The 17,515-nt window shown below is 58.0% G+C and overlaps 1 protein-coding gene across 1 annotated transcript; it reads right to left on the bottom strand.

The window, feature by feature from the left end:
• Window positions 1-7,022: 7,022 nt before the first annotated feature.
• On the bottom strand, window positions 7,023-13,267 carry SAXO4 (stabilizer of axonemal microtubules 4; the record flags this gene model as incomplete). Its single annotated transcript, XM_082660823.1, has 11 exons — window positions 7,023-7,191; window positions 8,810-8,904; window positions 8,989-9,102; window positions 9,472-9,558; window positions 9,670-9,729; window positions 10,134-10,246; window positions 10,662-10,725; window positions 11,319-11,447; window positions 12,457-12,610; window positions 12,874-12,991; window positions 13,159-13,267. 11 exons carry the CDS (start codon window positions 13,265-13,267, stop codon window positions 7,023-7,025), a joined length of 1,212 nt encoding a protein of 403 aa, XP_082516949.1.
• Between the last annotated feature and the right edge of the window lie 4,248 nt (window positions 13,268-17,515).

Genomic DNA, 17,515 nt, shown 5'->3' with positions numbered 1-17,515 from the left:
CGACCTCTTCGGAGCAGTTGCTCAGAGCTATCCGAAATGCTGCCTCTTGGGCTGTAGTCCTCATTTAGCCCCAAATAAAACTTAACTCGTAACTCTCACGCTGTGCATTTTTTTTCAGTCGACAGTTTCAATTCGAAGAGGACTAAGTTGAACTGGAAGCAAAGAGATGGATGCCAGTTACAGAGAGACCAAGGTACGTTTCTGAGCTCCTGAGTATATGCCTGTGAAATCCACACCTGCCGTGCACAGAGCTGAACAGGGGGTGCCCCGCACGCGGGAACCAGGTCCAAGGGGCTCCGTTTGCATCAGGAACCTCATAGATTGGTATACCATTAGGGCAAGAGAGGAAGGGTCTGTTTTCCCATGTCTCACGATAAGTCCTTAAGGGCCAGCAGCATCCCGGCCAGGTGTGTAAGGCATCCGGCTCACAGGAGGCGCTCCGCAAATTCTTATTTCCTTCTTCTTGACGATAACCCACAGGTGAAGGACATCTGAACTCTTCGGGCCTCCCAGCGTTCTCCTAGGTTGCAGAACCCCAACTGCTTTACAAGGCGGAACCCACACGTCCTATTACGGAAGCTGAAAACTCTGGGAATTCCCAGCTTCCTTTGCAGGTTGGAAGCAGGCGTGTGACCTGGGAGCCACCCAGCAGAAGCACCCACCCCAGGTTTTGAATTGGAAATGAGAGCAGAGCAGAAGGGACTGTGTAGCATCCCCTCTGAGGACAGGTGGGGACGGCGGCTGCGGGAGGACCAGCATCTCGTGCCCCTGCAGCAAGATTGTCCTACCACAGGGACTCGAGGGGACCAGAGGGGCCACACATCACCGGGCCCAGAGCCTCCCAAAGTCTTTCCCGAGCACAGCTTTTTCAGGAGCTCGCCCAATCTCTCTCTTAGGATGCCTTTCTTAGATACCTTTCCGGCCTGTCTCTTTAACTGGGGACCTCTGACACACACACACACACACACACACACACACACACACACACACACACCCCTCTTCTTCAGCAAATGAAAATAAAGCCCCATGCTTTTCACCAGCTGCACACTTGAGACCCCCAGTGCAGTGATGTGATGGGAAAGGCCCTGCGTTCCTAACAGAGACCCAAGCGTGCTCTCACTAAGCCGCGAGCCTTTGGGAACCGGCCGCCTCTCTCTGGCTCAGGCTGACCTGGTTTTTACAAAGGTCCTTCCAGGGGTGAAGTTTTATGACTCAAAGGTCTTTCTTGGCAAATCCTGTCTGTAGCAGCATCCTGAGAAGCAAGGAGTGTCAGGGCGCCTGGGGGCCCCGCAGGCCCTCCTCTGACCTTGAATAGAGGCCCCAGGTGGGGATTTCCTGGGTCTGATCCCTCTTCTAAAATACTTGCCGTTCAGGGAACATTTCCGTGGGCATGGGTGGCCCTCCAGATGGTCAGAGAGGAAATTGGGGATGGGGTTCCGACTTTCAGGCCCTCCATCTGTCTGTGGGTAACAGACCCACTGTCCTGCAGCCTCCCCACTCAGGGCCTCCCTCCACCCCCTAGGCCTCCCGTTCCCATGAACAGATGCCTTTTCCCAGCGGACCAGTTGTCAAGCCCATGAGCTGGTGGAGCTTCAGGTCGCCACGTGACTCAGGCCAGATGGTGCCCGTCAGCATCAGCTGTCACAGCGCCACGACGGGCCTCAGCCTCACACACGTCCGCGTGCGTCACAAGTGGGCACCCAGCATCTGTCCCCATCCTGCCATCCCATCAGCCCTCTGGGCTCCGCACCCCACCCCAATGCCGTCAGCGCAGCACCCACCTGTGTCCCCAGACTTCCCCCAGAGGGAGGCCCTCCTGCGTTCCTGCTGAAACGATGGATGCCCACGGAATGTTCCCAGCCCCCGGCAGGCTGTGAGGGCTTAATAAAGGGTAATCATCATCACTGTACACCTCAGAGCTGTTTCTAAAATATCGGGGGGCGGGGCAGGCAGGAAGCTTTTGGGAACAGATTCAATAGGCACCCGCTGAAAGGAGAGACTCGCCTGGTTACAGCTGAGCGGAGCAGCTTCCAGGAGGGCCTGGAAGAATTGGCCTCAGAGACAGGGCCCCTGCGGGACTTCCCTGGTGGTCCAGCGGTTAGGACTCTGCGCTCCCAACGCAGGGGGCCCAGGTTCAATCCCTGGTCAGGGAACTAGATCCCACACGCCACAACTAAAGAGGCGGCACAGCCAAATAAATAAATATTTAAAAAAAAAAAAGAGGAGAGAGAGACAGGGCCCCCTCACGGGGCTTCCAGGTTAGGCGGTAAGGCTGTACAGGTGGATCACCCATCCAAACTCTCCCAGAGAAGTGGAGGCCTGCTCCCAGAGAAGGGAGCCTGTCCAGGGCCAAGCAGGAGGGGGCAAAGACCAGACCCTGTGACAACTTCAAGTCCCCACTCCTATCTGGGACTCGGGTTTCCTCTGCTCCAGCATCACTGCAGCAGCTCTTCTAGCCCACAGGGCGGGCACAGCTCCTAGCTGTAGCTCAGATGGTCACTGGAGGCAGGAGGCAGCCGCAGGGTGTGGGGAGCCGGGATCTGGACTCAAGCAGTCTGACTCCGGAGCTCAGGCCTGGACAGCTACCCGCTGCAGACAGCCTGGGCCCAGGCGAGGAAAGGGGGCCAGGCTGATGCTGGTCGGGGCCAGACTGGAAGCTCACGTCTCAGGCGTGAGCGGACGAACCCCTGAAAATGAAGCCACATCTCCCGCTCTCCACGTGACAGCACAAAGGAGAGTGATGTGGCTAAGGCCAGTCCCTCCCACGGGGTTTCAGTAACACAAGTGGCCACAGGGTGAGACGTGCTCACCGCTCCTGCCCCGGTGACGCACAGAGGACTGCTTGGCACTGATCCGGCCGTGGTCGTGGGACCTGCCGGGGGTCAGGGTTGGAATGCAGGGCCCTCAGGCCACTGTGGGGAAGCGTGGTTGGGCTTGGTCAGAGGCTGGGCCAGAGGGGAGAGCAACAGCGCACACGCAGAGGGAGAAGGGACGGCCTGGAGGGCAAAGCACAGGGGTCCCGGGGGCCACAGCCACGGCATCCGGGCGAGGGGTCGGGGCCACAACAGGGTCTCAGCCGCTGGGCTGCACTGATGCAGGGAGCCTGGGTGACTGACATCCTGGCACAGCGCAGGTGGCACCTAGAACCCACATCTGGTGCCCCCACCGGCAGGCAGAGTTCATTCGTTCATGTGTTTGTTCATTCATTCCATTATTTAATATTTACTGAGCACCTGCAAAGGTGCCAGCCACCACCCTGGGCTTTAGAAGTCCAGTGTGAACAAGACAGACACGTCTGTGCCCTTTCGGAGCCTCATAACAGAGGAGGGGGACAGAGAAGGGCCCCGTAATAAGGTCAGCGACACCCCTGGAACCTGCCCAACCTGCCTCCTCCACGGGGATGCCCGCCTCTCAGCCTCACTTGCTCCCACCCCCGTGGCAGAGCCTTGGGCTGGCCCCTCCACGGGGTCCTTGCCCCCAGCCTTGCCTCCTTCGGTGCCCACTACTGGCCACTCTGCCCATTTGAGTTGAGTTCCCTCACCAAGGGGTCCTGCCCTGAGTGACTCGGTGGGAAGAGCAAAAGTCAGGAAGCCCGGAATGACTTGGAGTCCACTCACGGGCCCACCAGGAGACTTCCTTACTGGCTGTGTGACCGGTGGCGAGTCGCTCTACCTGTGTCAGCCTCCTCTCCTAGAGGTAAGGAAATCTGTGTCCTGCACCAGGCAGGGGCTCTAGAACCACCTAGGTTTGATCTGGGTCCCTCCTGGACCCCCTTCCTGCCACCCCACGCCCTGGGTCACCCCGTCTTCAAACGACCCCTTGGGCTGGAGCCCAGGACCCAAACAGGGAGGCCAGGATGGTCTGCCTCGGAGAGAAGCTGCAGGGGGAGAAGGCAGGGGCTAAGGGGAGCTCAGGGGTGGGGTCCACAGCTCCAGCTCAGGAAACATCCCGGGGTGGCCCCAGGTCACCTGGCCTGGAAATTGGGTGCAGGACGATGGGGGAGGGCGGGGGAGAGATGGTGTCATCTGGCACCAGTGTCCCTGACACCATATCCCTTGTTGAGCCGGTAGAGGTAGGGTAAGCAGGAAACACGAGCTGCAGCAAGACACTGGTGGGGAAGGACATGGAGAGGTGAAACGGAGTGGGCCGCGGCGCGTTTGTGTGTGCACGCTCACGTCCGTCCTGGAGGTCTCTATACATCTGTTTTTGTGTGTCTGCATGCCTGGGTCTATGAAGCGTCTGTAGGTCTGCCTGTGTGTGTTCATGGGTCTGCATGCACAAGCATCTTGGGTGTTTATGTGAAGGTTGTTTGTGTACGTGTCTGTTTTGTGTTTCCATATGTTTCTATGTGTGATTGTGTTAGTGAATCTACGTGTAGTTGCCTGTTGGCGTTTATGCGTCTGTATGTGTTTGTGTGTGCGTGTCTTCAGAGGTCTGGGTGCGTCTTGTGTTTGAGTGTGCTTTTGTGTGTGTGAGCCTGTGGGCAGGAGCCGCTGGTGGACCCCCTCCCTCTCCCCCAACTTCACTATGGCCAGACCACTACTGTGGCCCAGCCCTTCTGGCAAGTCCCTGGTTTGGTCACTTACCCTTGATGTTGGGGCCATGGACCAGCGGGCTGCACCCGCAGTCTGTGGGGCTGTCGGTGGGTCCTGAGTCTGGCTGGGTACGTAGTCGAGATACTCTGTGTCCCCTCCGCCCCTCCTCCAATGCTGGAGCCACCCACATCCCACATGGAGCCCCAGCCAGGCCCTGGACAGCCCCCAGACCTGCTGCTCAAGACTGCTGGGTACAGCCAGGCCCCAGGGTCAGCAGAGCTGTTCCACAGACTCCCACTAAGGGGCAGGGGTAGAGGTGGAGGGTGGGGACCAGCTGCTGGACGACTGAGTCTGCCCTCCTGCATGCGGGGCTGGGCTGCAAGGTGCAGGGGACATCCCCGGCCAGGGGCGGCTGCTGCCTTTCTGTCCTGTGAGACTTTAAGCAGCTCATGAACCCTCCTTTCTGGGTCCAGGTTCTTCATTTATAAAATAAGGGGCTGGTGCTAGCAGGGCCACGGCGTACAGTTGTACGGTTGTGTACTGCACAAAAGCACCTGGCAGAGGTGACGGAAGGCTCTGAGAGGCAGCCCAGATTCCGCCTTGCAGGCTGAGGGCCCCTGTCTCAGGCTGCAACACCTGGAGAAAGAGAGGCTTTTCTCTTCCCGTTAAGACTTTAACTCTTTAGGTCCTGTGCTCACATGGGGGCGTCTGCCTAGAGGTAGCCTTGTTCTAATTCTCACAAAGGCACTGGGGCACCAGCCTTTGGGACCAGCCGCCACCCCTCCCAGTGTCGGTGTCCGGGGACTCCATCCACTGCAGACCCTCCTCCATCCATCTCTGGAGAGAGATCTCTGCGACTCTTCCTGCCCGGCTGTCCTCACCTCTCCTTTATTTACGTGTATATGAGTGTATGAATGTATGTGTATGTGTGTGTGTGTGTGTGTGTGTGTATGCGTGGGTGCGTGTGTATGTATGTGTATGTGTATATATGCGTGTGTGTATATGTATGCATGTGTGTATGTATGCGTGTGTGTATATGTATGTGTGTGTGTATGTATGTGTGTGTGTGTGTGTATGCGTGTGTGGGTGTATATGTATGTATGTATTTATTTAACTTCTTGGCTGTGCCGCGTGGCATGTGGGATCCTAGTTCCCCAACCAGGGATCAAACCGCGCCCCCCTGCGTTGGAAGATGGGCAGCGCGGAGACCTAACCGCCAGACGGCCAGGGGAGTCTTCCCCCCCCTCCTTTAAACCCAGATGGGCCCCCGGCTGTCCTGCTTTGATCCCCTGCCCCATGCTGTAGACCTACCTCCCGCCCGCCTCCGCCTCCCCCTCTCTGGCCCGCCTGTCCCTCCCTGGGACTTCCTCCCTTCCACACTTGATGGACCGCTTAGCACAGGTCCTCGGAGACCCCTACATGGGAGAGGAAATTGAGTCTCAAGAGCAAGGTGCCTTGTCCAGAGCATGAGAGTGAGTCCCACCAGGCCTCCCTGACTCCAGACCTGGCCCCTCCAGCCCTGCACCCACTCCCCACCCTCACCCCTCCTTTCCCAGCCCCCTCTGACCGCGCTGACACTGCTCTGCTGCACTGCTCTTTATTTCATTAGCAAAGTAGCCGGGGAGCCCCCCGGGGAATGTGGGAATAGGGACAGTAGCCAGCTCCTGTCCCCTGGGGTCGGCAAACCTGTGCAGACAGAGATGAGGCCTGAGGGGCTCCGGTGGTCTGTGCACTCTCCCCACCTCGAGATGCCCCTGATCTCCCACCCCCCGCTCTGGGGCTGGGGTCCCCGGGCAGGATTGGCCTGACCCAGGGCTTAGGATGGGGGGCTGGTCCACGATGGCCACCCCTGCCCGGGGAGCAGCTGTGGGTGGAGGTCCCCCGGCCCCTTACCCAGGCCTCAGGCTCAGAGGGGCACCGCGAAGCCGCTGCCGTGGCTGCCGGGAGGTGTGGCTCGGTAGAAGGGGTCAGCCGAGACCAGGGTCCTGCAGGAAGGAGGGGATGCAGGGGAGGGAGGGGTGGGGCAGCGAGCCCGGACCTTCTCTTTCCCCCCCACCTCCACACGGCGCCAGGGCTCAGCCGGGATGGCCAAGCCACAGAGAGTCTTTGCCGGCCAGCTCTGGGCCATTATTGGTACAAACGGGATTTCTGAGGAATTGGATTGAGCAGAAAGGAGTCAGAGAGAGGCAGAGCCACAGTCATTCCGCTTTGTCCCCACACACCCCACCCCACAGCTGGCAGGGAGCAGGTGGGAGCTGGCCAAATGCGGGAAACACGAGCGCCCCGGGGACTGGGGCGGGGGGGGGGGCCGCCGTGCAGAGGGAGGGGTCGCTGGGCAGAGGAGGGCAGCAGCCCCGCTGGGCAGGAGAGGCAATGAACAAACCAGAGAGAGGAAATGGGCCTCTCAGATGGAAGACAGACGAAGGAGGGAGGAGAGGCCGGGGAAAGGCCTAGATGCAGCAAAGGACAGAGCAGGAGGGGGGCGTGCTACCTGCCCACATGGGGATTCAGGCGCCGCAGGCTCTCTGTGGGGTTGGAGGTGGCCTGTAGGCGGGTGACCGGCTGGTTGAGGGCATAGCCTCCGGGCTTCTGGGGCTGGAAGCCACCTCGAGTCCAGCCTTCACTGTCTAGACCCTTGGGGATGCTCTCGAAGTACCTTCAACACAGAAGAGTAGCTGGCGGGAAGCTGGTCTCTGTCCTCCGCAGCCTCTCTGCGCTTCTCCAGCAGGAATCTTGGCTCCAGCGGAGCACAGACTGCTGCAGGTCCTCCAACCTCCCGAAGGCCCTGTCCACTCACTCACCTCTTACCCTGGAAGCCTGCCCTCACGCTACCCCTGAGCTGGGCGCCCCTCCTCGGAGCCGCCCCTGAGGCTGAGACAGCACTCTGGAGTGTAAAAGACTTTTAAGAGATGCCATGCCTCCCTCCCTGGCCTGTGAACGTCTCAGGGATGGGAGAGGATGGGGGTTGGGGACCCCGTCGCCTCCATTTCTCTCTAGGTGTTTGACTTTTTCTTCCATTTTACCAATTTTCACTGAGCACTGGGCCGGGTTCTGAAGGTGCCAAAATGAGCAAGATGTGGGCCCAGCCCTTGAGTTTACAAAGGGGGTGCGGAGAGATACATGAGAAAATCAGTGACTACAACCCCTGGGGCTCTGGGCCCATGAGGAAGGAGTGGTGTGCCTGACACCTGCTGAGCGCTCAGAAAACCAGACAGGCAGGCGGGGGGAAGGAGAGATGGCTGGGCCTGAGGGTCTGCGGGAGCCTGGGGAGGGGCAGGAGCACAGCTGTCCCCCAACTCCCAGAGTGAGGCCCCGCCCCTCCCCCTTGCCCTCCCCGGGAACTGGAGCTGCCACGTGCATCGCGGATCTGCTGTGAGGTTCAGGCACCGCTTCCACCCTCTGAGCCTCAGCGTCCCCGTTCAAAAGAGGGAGCATTTCGCTCCAATCCTCCTGGGAGATGGAGGAGCTGGGGGAGCAGTGTGGACGCGGATGACACAGGCTGACACACAGATGACAGAGGCCAGGAGGGGACGCTTTTGCCTAAGAATTACACCTCCATTATCCCACCCCTGTGATGCCCTCCCCACCCAGTCCTGGCCTGGGTAGCCTCCCCCATGAGTCTAGGGCCACTTCCTCCTGGAAGCTTTCCCTGATGCCCAGGACACTCACTCCTTGCCCAGGGCTCACACAGCACAGAGCTTACCTTCTGAGAGTGCATGGAGCCCACCTGCCATGGACTGGTTGTGGTCTCTTAGCAGATGCCCTGTTGCTCCACATAGACCCCATTGTACTCCCTCATTCCTCCCCTGCCCACCAGGGGCCTGCACTGCATCTCTGGGAAAGCTGCCCTTGGGTTACTGGAGCAAGGAGGTACCTGGGCTTTAATATCACCCCTGGGGACAGCCCTTAACCAAGGATCAATGGGTGTGGGGTATGAATACCCCAGCTCTCTCGTTCCTTGGCTGGGATGATTCTGAGTTGTGTGTTTTGCACTGTTTTCTAGCGTCTCCCCATGGGATACCTGGTTTAATAACACACTGTTCTTGGCGGCCATCCCTTCCCCACCCCATTACCCCCATCCCTGACACCCTTAATAAAGGGTTCACACCCAACTCCTTGGCTCGGGGTCTGCTTCTGGGGGAACCCACATTAATCAAGTGTTGGCCTTCTTCACTCATTACTGTGAGCTCATTACTTTTCGCAGTCTCAGTCTCCCTGTCTGTAAAATGGGTCAGCTTCACAGACCCAGATGTGGGTAGGGAAGAGGGGCTCACCCTTGGTTGTAGGTGGTCAGGTAGCGATTATCCAGGTCAGGATCATAGGGGCTCCGGACATAGCTGGGGTTGTTAAGGCTGAACCCTGTGGGCTCCTGCACCAGAGGGATAGAGAGGGGACTTCTCAGGTCAGGAGGGGGTGGGGATTTGGGGTAGGGGCTGGGTACCCCAGGCCTTACCTTTTTCCACACGGTCTCCTGGCCAAGCAGGGCAACATTTGTCTGTTGCATCCTCTGCGGGGGCTGGAATTGCCAGTGGTTCATGCTGCTGGGTTCTGGGCCGGAAGGGGGCACCTGCAAGGGACAGAATCACAAGAAGAGTGGCCGGGTGGCCAGGGTGAGGCAGCAGGATGGAGGGAAGGCAGGCAGAGGCCCATGCAGCCTCAAGCGCCCCAGCCCCAGGATGCACCCCCCTCCAGCCCCACTGAAGTCACGGCTTTGAACACACCCCTCACTTTCCAGCCCCTGGGCCTTTCCCCCTCCACCCAGAGGTCCTTCCTCCCTCCACCCAGGGGTCCTTCCTCTGCATCTCCAAATATCCTGATTCTTCCCATATTGCACTGCCCGGATCGAATGCCACCGGGTCCAAGAAACCTCCCTGTCTCCTCCTCTCTGAGTGTTCCCTTCTCAGAACACACAGGGGAGCCCCCCGAGGCCACTCACTCTGGGGTTCAGAGTCCTCTCCTTCACTCGGCTGAAGCCGGTCTCCCGCTCGGAGCCTCTGGCCAGCACCGGCAGGAACTCATCCCCCTAAGGCAGGAAAGCAGCCCCTGGCATGGCTTCCGGCACCATCCCAACTGCCCCACAGGAGGACCTCAGGCTGTGGCACAGACATTCCCCTCCAGCCCTGGCTCAGCTTACGTGAGGATGGGTCATGGGGAGAAAGTCTGACTTGGTGACACTCCGGCTGGGGAGGAGGACCTGGAAAGAGGCCACAGAGGAGCATTAGGCTGCTCAACTGCTCCTTTGTCCTGAGCACAGAGAAGGGCTCAGCACAAATGGGTATAATTGGACGTACAAAGGAAAGGGGAGAGTTTGGGAAGAAGGGAGGGGAGGGCATGATGCTGAACGGGAACCAGCAGTCCAGGGTTCTTGTCTGAACTCTCAGTGACCTTGGCTATGCTGCTTTTCCTCTTTGGACCTCAGTCTTCTCATCCAGAAAATGGGGGAGTTGGACCAAAGTAGTGGTTTTCGCCCAAGCTCTTTCATCTTGTGTTTCGGCAAAGGCTTCTGCAGCTCATATATATACATTTTTAAAGCTAGAAACCCCCAGACTGGAAAGCTTCAATCACCTTGAAATTCTAGTGGGGCCCAGCCTGACTTACCGGGTCCCCAGGGAGGACCTGGGAGGGCGGCTGGAAGATGATGGGGCTCTTGTTGGAAGCTTCGGTTAAGCCAGTCTCCTCCTTGGCCCCAGCTGATTTCTTCTGCAAGAGATCTGCAAAAGACAGCCCCTCTGTGCTGGCCTGGGACAAGCAGGCCCCACCAACGTGACCACCAGTGGCTCGGTGTCCCAGTAGGTGTGGGGGGAGCTGGAGGCCGGAGCAGCCAGGATCATGGGAAACAGGGGGACTCCAGAGTCCAGGGCAGAGAGCAAGAGAGGAGAGCAAAAGGAAGGGCAAACCTCAAACAGCCCTCCTAAGGAAGAGAGTCGTCCTTTGGAGATCAGCAGACCTAAAGCACAGAGGTCAGCCCAGGGAAGATGGTTTCCCCAAGCTGCCGATATGTCCTTCTGTCTTCCGCTGGTGCCTCCTCAGCCCTGTGCCAGCTCTGGGGTCCCCGGGGGTCTCTCCCAAGGGTCGGGAATAGGGAGGTGTAGTGGGAGGCCTGAGCTTAGACTCACTCCTGCCTACCTGGCTGGTTTGAAGGCTCCTTGAGATACTGGGGATCATACTCGGAAGTCATGAAGCGGGGGCCCTGGAGCACAAAGAGTGGAGCGATGGGGGACGCAAGGTAGACCAGGGCCCAGAGGCAGTGGGGGCAGTGCTGGCTCTCCGGTTCTCTGTGCTTTGAGTAGACCTGCATGCTCCCACACACATCTCTCTCTCATCAGGCATCACAGCGCCAGAAATTCCACCAGGAGAGCACAGTTCCTCCGTGACAATGAAAACTAAGTCATATCCCACGCTGGACTCCAGTAATGAACAACGGGACCCAGAGCCCCTGCGACCCAGAGCAGGAGGGGCCCAAAGAGAGGAGAGAGGCGGATGGAAGGGAATGGGTGCTCACAGTACACTGGGGCCCAGGATGGGATCGGGAGAGAAGGGAGCTCAGGTATTAAATCCCAAGATACATGTAAGGAAGCCCGTGAGGACCACTTTGCTGCTGCCTTGGAAATACCAAATCTCAAATCCTTGCCTCGCCCCAGTCTCTCTGAGTGTGTGTGCCCTGAGCCCACACTGAGCTGGCTGCTCGGGTGAGTCAGCACAGAACCTGTCTCGAGGAAGCCGGAGGAGGTGCGTCCGGCCCCTCTGCCCGGCCCAAGGCCCTCATCGGGGCCACCCACTCACGTGTCGGGCATCCTCCCACTCCAGCGAGCCCTTGTTCTGCTGTCGGTGGAGCAAGGGCACTTCCTTGGGCTCCAGCCCCTTGATGGCCTGGGGCCCACAGTCCTGGGTGTCAAAATGGACCTTCCTGACCTGGGAGGACGGAGCAGCCAATTACGCTCCAGGTGAGGGGATGGCAATCACGTCTTGACTCTGATTCTGCCCTTGACCCCTACAGAGTATCTGCACAGCAGCCTGGGGGGTCCCTTTACGATGAAGCTGGGCCATATCCCTCCTCTGCTCAAAGCCCTGCAGTATTCCCATTGCACTCCGGGTAGGATCCCACGTCCTGACGGCGGCCCACAAGGACCTAAGCTCCTCATTCCGCTCCAGCCACCTGCCTCCTTGCTGTCCCTCCTCCCATCAGGTGCTCCCACCTCAGGGCCTTTGCACTTGCTGTCTGCATTGCCTGGAATGCTCTTCCCTTACTTTGCTGCATCTGGAGGAATACTGACGTCCCTCAAGTTTTTGTCTAATGTCTCCATAGTAAGCTCTTTTCTGACCCTCCTGACTTGCAGGTCCAGTTCCTTCACTTCTGCTTCAGTCCTTGCCTCTTCCCTGGTATATTTTTCCCCAGCACTTATCACCTTCAGAAATCGAAGAGGTGTTTAGAACGTATTGGTTGCCTGAATGGCAGTATCCATTCTGGCGGTGGTGGTGATAAGGATGATGGTCACACAGTGATAGAGATGAAGACGACGGGGATGATAATGACAAAAGTGAAAGTGACAGCCACAGTGGGGATGGTGATGTGGGCGTGGACATGTGGATGAGATGGGGGAGATCATGGGGAAGTGGATGGGCTTGGGGTGCAGAGGGAACAGGACTGGAGGTGGGGATGGTAGAGATGATGATGGTGACAGGAATGGGGATGGATATGGAGGGGGAGGGGATGGGGGGATGGGGGCGAGGTCAAAGGTGATAAAGGTGAGGGGACCCCAGCCCACACTGTGGCTCCCCCAGGCCCAGTCATCTCAGCCTTGACCAACACTTGGCAGTGCAGCCCCACCCTCTGGAGGGATCCCCACCCTGTCCACTCTCTAGCCCTTCCTCCGCCCCAGGCTAGGGTCCCCCTCCGTCCTGGTCCTGGCCCAGCACTGACCTCCCTGGTGGGGGTGGCTTCCCAGGCCTTCTCCCGAGAGGAGCCAGGGTGGGTCTGGTGCATGTTCCAGGGCAGTGGGTATTTGCCATCAGGCACCTCCAGGGGACGGGAGCTCTGACTGGTCACTGTCTGGAAATTGTTGCAGACTTGTTCCCTGAGGGCGGGGCAGGAGCGGGGGAGCTATTACCACCAGGGCCACCTCCCCTTGTCCCCTGGAGGCTTCCACCTCCCTCAGACCTCCCACAGCAGCCTCGGGAGTCTGCTTGCCTTTGGGGCCCAGGCTGAGGACCAGGCCCTGAGTCCCCCAGGATCCCGGACCCCAAGCGCGGAGCCTGGAGTTGGTCTGATGAGGTCCGATGGCCCTGAGGGCTAAGGCCCGGGTGGGCAGGGGGTGAGCAGGGGTTGGACCGACTGTACCCCACGGCCGGGTTGTCCAGGGCACTGAGATTGGGTTGACATGAGACCACGGGCCGGTAATTTGATCTGTAGCCTGTGCCGTGGTGAATGCCCATGCGGGGCTTGAAATCCTCCCGGCCTGCCAGAGGGGAAGCAGGCAGACAGGACTCAGGGTCAGCAGAGCGGCAGAGCAGTGACCAGGGCTCCCCAGGCAGGACCAGCATCCGCCCGCACCAGGGGTCTAGGAGGGCGTCCCCACTCCTGCCCCGTGCCCTGGGCGTGCCTCCTACACAAAGGTGCCCTCACCGTAGGCTACGCAGTAGCTGGTGGCGTAGAATTTCAGGGGGTCTGTGCAGCCCCCCGAACTCATCTTCACATAAGGGGATACAACCCCCAGGGGGAGTTTCCCCTTCATGATGCTGTGGGGCAGGGCCCCCGGGGGACCTAGAAAGGAAGCACAAGGAGTCCCAGAGGTCTGGCAGCCCAAGGGCCCCGAGCCTGCCCCAGGCCCAGGCTGCGGAGACCACAGAGGAGGTGATGGAAGCCCACACAGCGGCCCTTCCCCCAGGTCTGTGCCTTTCCACCGACACCCACACCCCAAACTGAAGAAAGGACTAGTACTCATCAACACTTGTGTACCCTGTGTCTCATCTCACCTTCCTCACACCTTATCACCAACCCCCTCCCCCATTTTACAGCAGGGAAACTGAGGTTCCAAGTGGTGAAGGATGAGCTCATCATAGGTAGTAGAACCGGGATTCAGACCCAGGGTATCCGACCCCTCAGCCCCTGATCTTTGCCCCCACGTGCCCTCTTCTGGGAACGGAATAGCCCGACAATCGCCCACCCTGAGCACTCTTGGCCACCCCAGCTGGGAAGCTCACTCCCAGCCCCAGGCTCCTTGTCTCTCCCTAGGGTCCCTCGGCCTTGCCCACCTCCCACTAGAAGTTGGCTCAGCTCTCATGGGGCCCAACCACCCAGCTGGCCCCACCCTTACCTGCCCTCTGCAGGGGCTCTGAGGTAGGGCAAGAGGCTGCAGGAGGCAGGCGCTGCTCCACAGAAGCCTGAGCCCTCGGGCAAGTGGCCAGGCCAGAAGAAACAGTGCGTTGCCTAGCAACAGGTGCCTAGCAACAGTGTCCCCACGCTTTGGAAGCCCTTCTGAAGCCAGGGCCCACTGAGGGGCTGACCTGGCCAGGAGGGGAGGCCAGGAGCTGCCCAGGCAAGGTACTGCCTCCGTGGCTCCAGCCCCGATGGTGGTGTCCCTCACCACAGCCGGGCAGAACTGCCGTCTGAGTGACATGAAATAAAAGATAATCCTGAACAATCACTCCAGTTTATTGAGCACCCACTTCATCAGACACTTTACATCCTTTATCTCCAGTCTTCTGAATAGCTCTTCCAGGTAGCTATTATTATCCCTCTTTTCACACAGGGAAAAGAAGGGTTGGACAAGCAAAGTGACTTGGCTGGCCGGAGATCTCACCATCAGAAAATAGCAAAGTTGAGATTCAAATGTGGGTGGGTCCAGATCCCACTCTTAAGCCTCTGGGTAAATTAATGTTGACTCTGTTCTGCTAGAGCCAAATCTGTACCGAGCTCTTTCACACACATTACCTCACATAATCCCCCAAACCACCCTGCGAACTGGCTACTCTTATTCTAGGTCCAATAAACCACAGCAGTGAAGAGCGTGGTTCAAACCTGATCTGTCGCCCCCATTTCCTCATCTTCATCGAGGGTGGTCACTGGACCTGTCTCCTGGGGCTGTTGGAAGATTTGATGAAAGAGTGGATTCAGCACCTGGCATGTGGTTGATGCTCGGTTTTTAAAAGCTCTTCTTAGCTTTATTTTGCGATGGGAAAGGTGGGGCCCAGGCCTCACAGCTGGCGGAAGAAGAGTCTGGATTAAACTGGCGTGAGCCGGATCCACAGGCCATGCTCCTTCTGTATCGGCTCTAAGGCTTGTGAATGTCTAACAGTTGGATCTCTGGGGACTGATTGGTTGTGGGTGTGTTGGGGGGGGGGGCGAGTGTCCTGATTTGCAGCATTTGTCGATTTCTATGGTGTAAACACACCCTGCTTTCACGGCTGCTTTCAAACTACCAACGCGATGTTACTGAAAAGGGAATTGGGTATACAAGGTCAGCAGCCCACCACGATTACAGTACTTCCACCATAGGGATTCAGTAGTTGGAAGTAACCCCAAGAGCATAAATGACAGGAAAATATGGGAATGTAATGAGGAGGTGATGACTTTGAAGTATTTATTAGCTTCTTTTTAAATATAATTTAGTAATATGTAAGTTTATATCATTGAAGTGTTAACAGCGGCTGCGTTCAACGATCAGCTGGCAGATTTCCTGGAAGTTTCACCGTCAGCTCTCAGGACCCAGTGCGCCCCTGCTCTTCGGGGAGAATGAGGTGTGAATGAAGGGGAGGCCGAGGGAAAGGGGGCTGCCCTCGCCCAGGAGACGCCCTTGCCACACTCACCTGGAGGTGACCAGCCTGCTCGTGAGGGAGCTTGTGTCTGCCCCTGAGCCCCACAGAGAGGCCCTGGACTCAGAGGTGACCAGGACCCAGCAGAGGTGTGGCAGGCACCCACCCTCCAGAGGAACGAATCTGTTCGGGGGTCAGAAGCTGCAGGGACAGAATTGAAGAGACACAGCCCGGCCCTCCAGCCAAGAGCTCCAAATGTAATGACGGAGGTTCCCATGAGCTCCACTCAAGAAACACAAGATAGGGAAGAATGGGTGGGGCTCACCCAAGGCGGAGGGAGAGAGAGGCCCTCCTTGAAGTGTCTGCATCGCAGGGAAGGGTTACAAGCAAGGACTCAGACTCTGAAGCCAAATGGCACGGCCCCGCCTCTGACACTTAATAGTAAAAGACTTGGTGCGTGTTACATGCGCCTCGGTTTCCCCCTTCTGGAAAGTGGGGGTGATAATGGTACCTACCAGTGGGGCTGTAGCTGGCACACTGAGGTGGTAGGCGCCCTCTAAGAATTAGGGAAAGGTCTTGGCAAAGGATTGGGCTCAAGGGTTAACAACAGGAGTTCCACATGGCCCTGCCCTCAGGGAGCCCACAGTCTACAGGGGTCTCAGTCACTGCCACTGTGATGTAGCCAGCGAGAGCTCAATTCAGGACCCTGAGAGTACTGAGGTCAGAACTCGCTTCTGCCGCTCGCTGGCTGTGCAACTCCCGGCTTCCGGGATTCACCTCCAACCCCTATGTTGCAGGGCTGCTGGTGGATTTGAAATACACTTTGCACCGTGTCTAGCAGGCAGTAGGCCTGCACCAGGCGGAGATGAGGGAGGGCACTCCACGTGGAAGGCCCGGCGAGAACAAAGGTGAGACTACTTGGTCCCTTGCGGCTGGAGCAGTGGGTGAAGGGGAGGGGCTCGCTCAGCTGCGGGAGGCAGCTTCGAGGGAGGCTGTGGCCAGGCTTTCCTTTTCGCAGTTGATGAGGGGCAAACGGGACTGTGAAAGGCTTGAAACTGTCCCATATCGTTGTGACGGGAGCTCTTGCGTTGCTGGGGACCCCTGGGTCGGAGCCCACGAAAGACGGGGAGGAATTCTGGGAGGCGGCGGTGATCCTCCTGGTGGCCTGTGGTTTTTTGCTGTGTGGCGACACCCAGCGGCCATCACTCAGAACTGCAGGTGATAGACTGGTGCTGCCCTCATAAAGCTGGGGGGCTCCTGGAGGGAAGCGAGGAGAAGGCGCAGCTACTAGATCGCCCGGCCACCGGCCACCAGGTTCTCCAGAACAGAGGGGCCCGGCCTGGGCAAGGAGTGTTCGGGAGACCAAGGGCCCGGAGCTCGCAAGAAGCAGGAGCCTAGGGGCTGCTCACCTGGTGCTGGACCCAGTGCTGACCCCATCGCTGTGTGACTTTTGGACCTCTCACCTCTGGGCCTCAGTTTCTCTAACTCCCCATTCCCCCCTCCCCCCAGCCCTTGGCAACCCACAGGTGACTTTCTATCTCTATGAATTTAACTGCTCTAGGCACCTCATATAAGAGGAATCGTACAATATTTGTCCTTTTGTGTCTGGTTTATTTCACTTAGCATAATGTCCTTAAGCTTCATCCATACTGTAGCAGGTGTTGGAATTTCCTTCTGTTTTAAAACTGACTAATAGTCCCTCATATGTATATGCCACACGCTGTTTATCCTCTCATCTGTAGATGGACACTTGAGTTGTGTCTATCTTTTGGTTATTGTGAGTAATACTGCTAACATGGGTGTATAAGTATCTTGTTGAGTCCCTGCTTTCAATTTTTGAGGGGTGCACAACAAGAAGTGGAATTGCTAGAACTTACTACACTCATACTTCTGAAGTCTGTGTGCTGGAGGCTGGGGAAGGCACAAAGGGTAATGTTCCCTGGCTTCAGGTGGGCCCCGAGGCAAGGGGGTTGCTCGGGGAGGAGAATGGAATCAGGTGTTGCCCCCAGGAAAGGCCTGGTCTGAGTCCATTTAGGTGAAAGAGGAAGAGGCAGGGATGCCAATGTCTTGGGTGAGCCGAGGTCACATCTCTACTCCTTTCTGAGCCGCTTCTGGAACTTGAGTTTGAGGTCTGCCTCTGGCACAAATAGTGCTGTGTGAGTTTCCTTAATTAACCACACTCTCTGGCCCTGCTGCCTGTGAAAGAGGGAACTAGGCCAGAACTGGAG

Source organism: Grampus griseus (assembly GCF_964374135.1).
Source record: "Grampus griseus genome assembly, chromosome: 8".
Taxonomy (NCBI): domain Eukaryota; kingdom Metazoa; phylum Chordata; class Mammalia; order Artiodactyla; family Delphinidae; genus Grampus; species Grampus griseus.
This window is presented reverse-complemented; position numbering and strand designations above follow the sequence as displayed.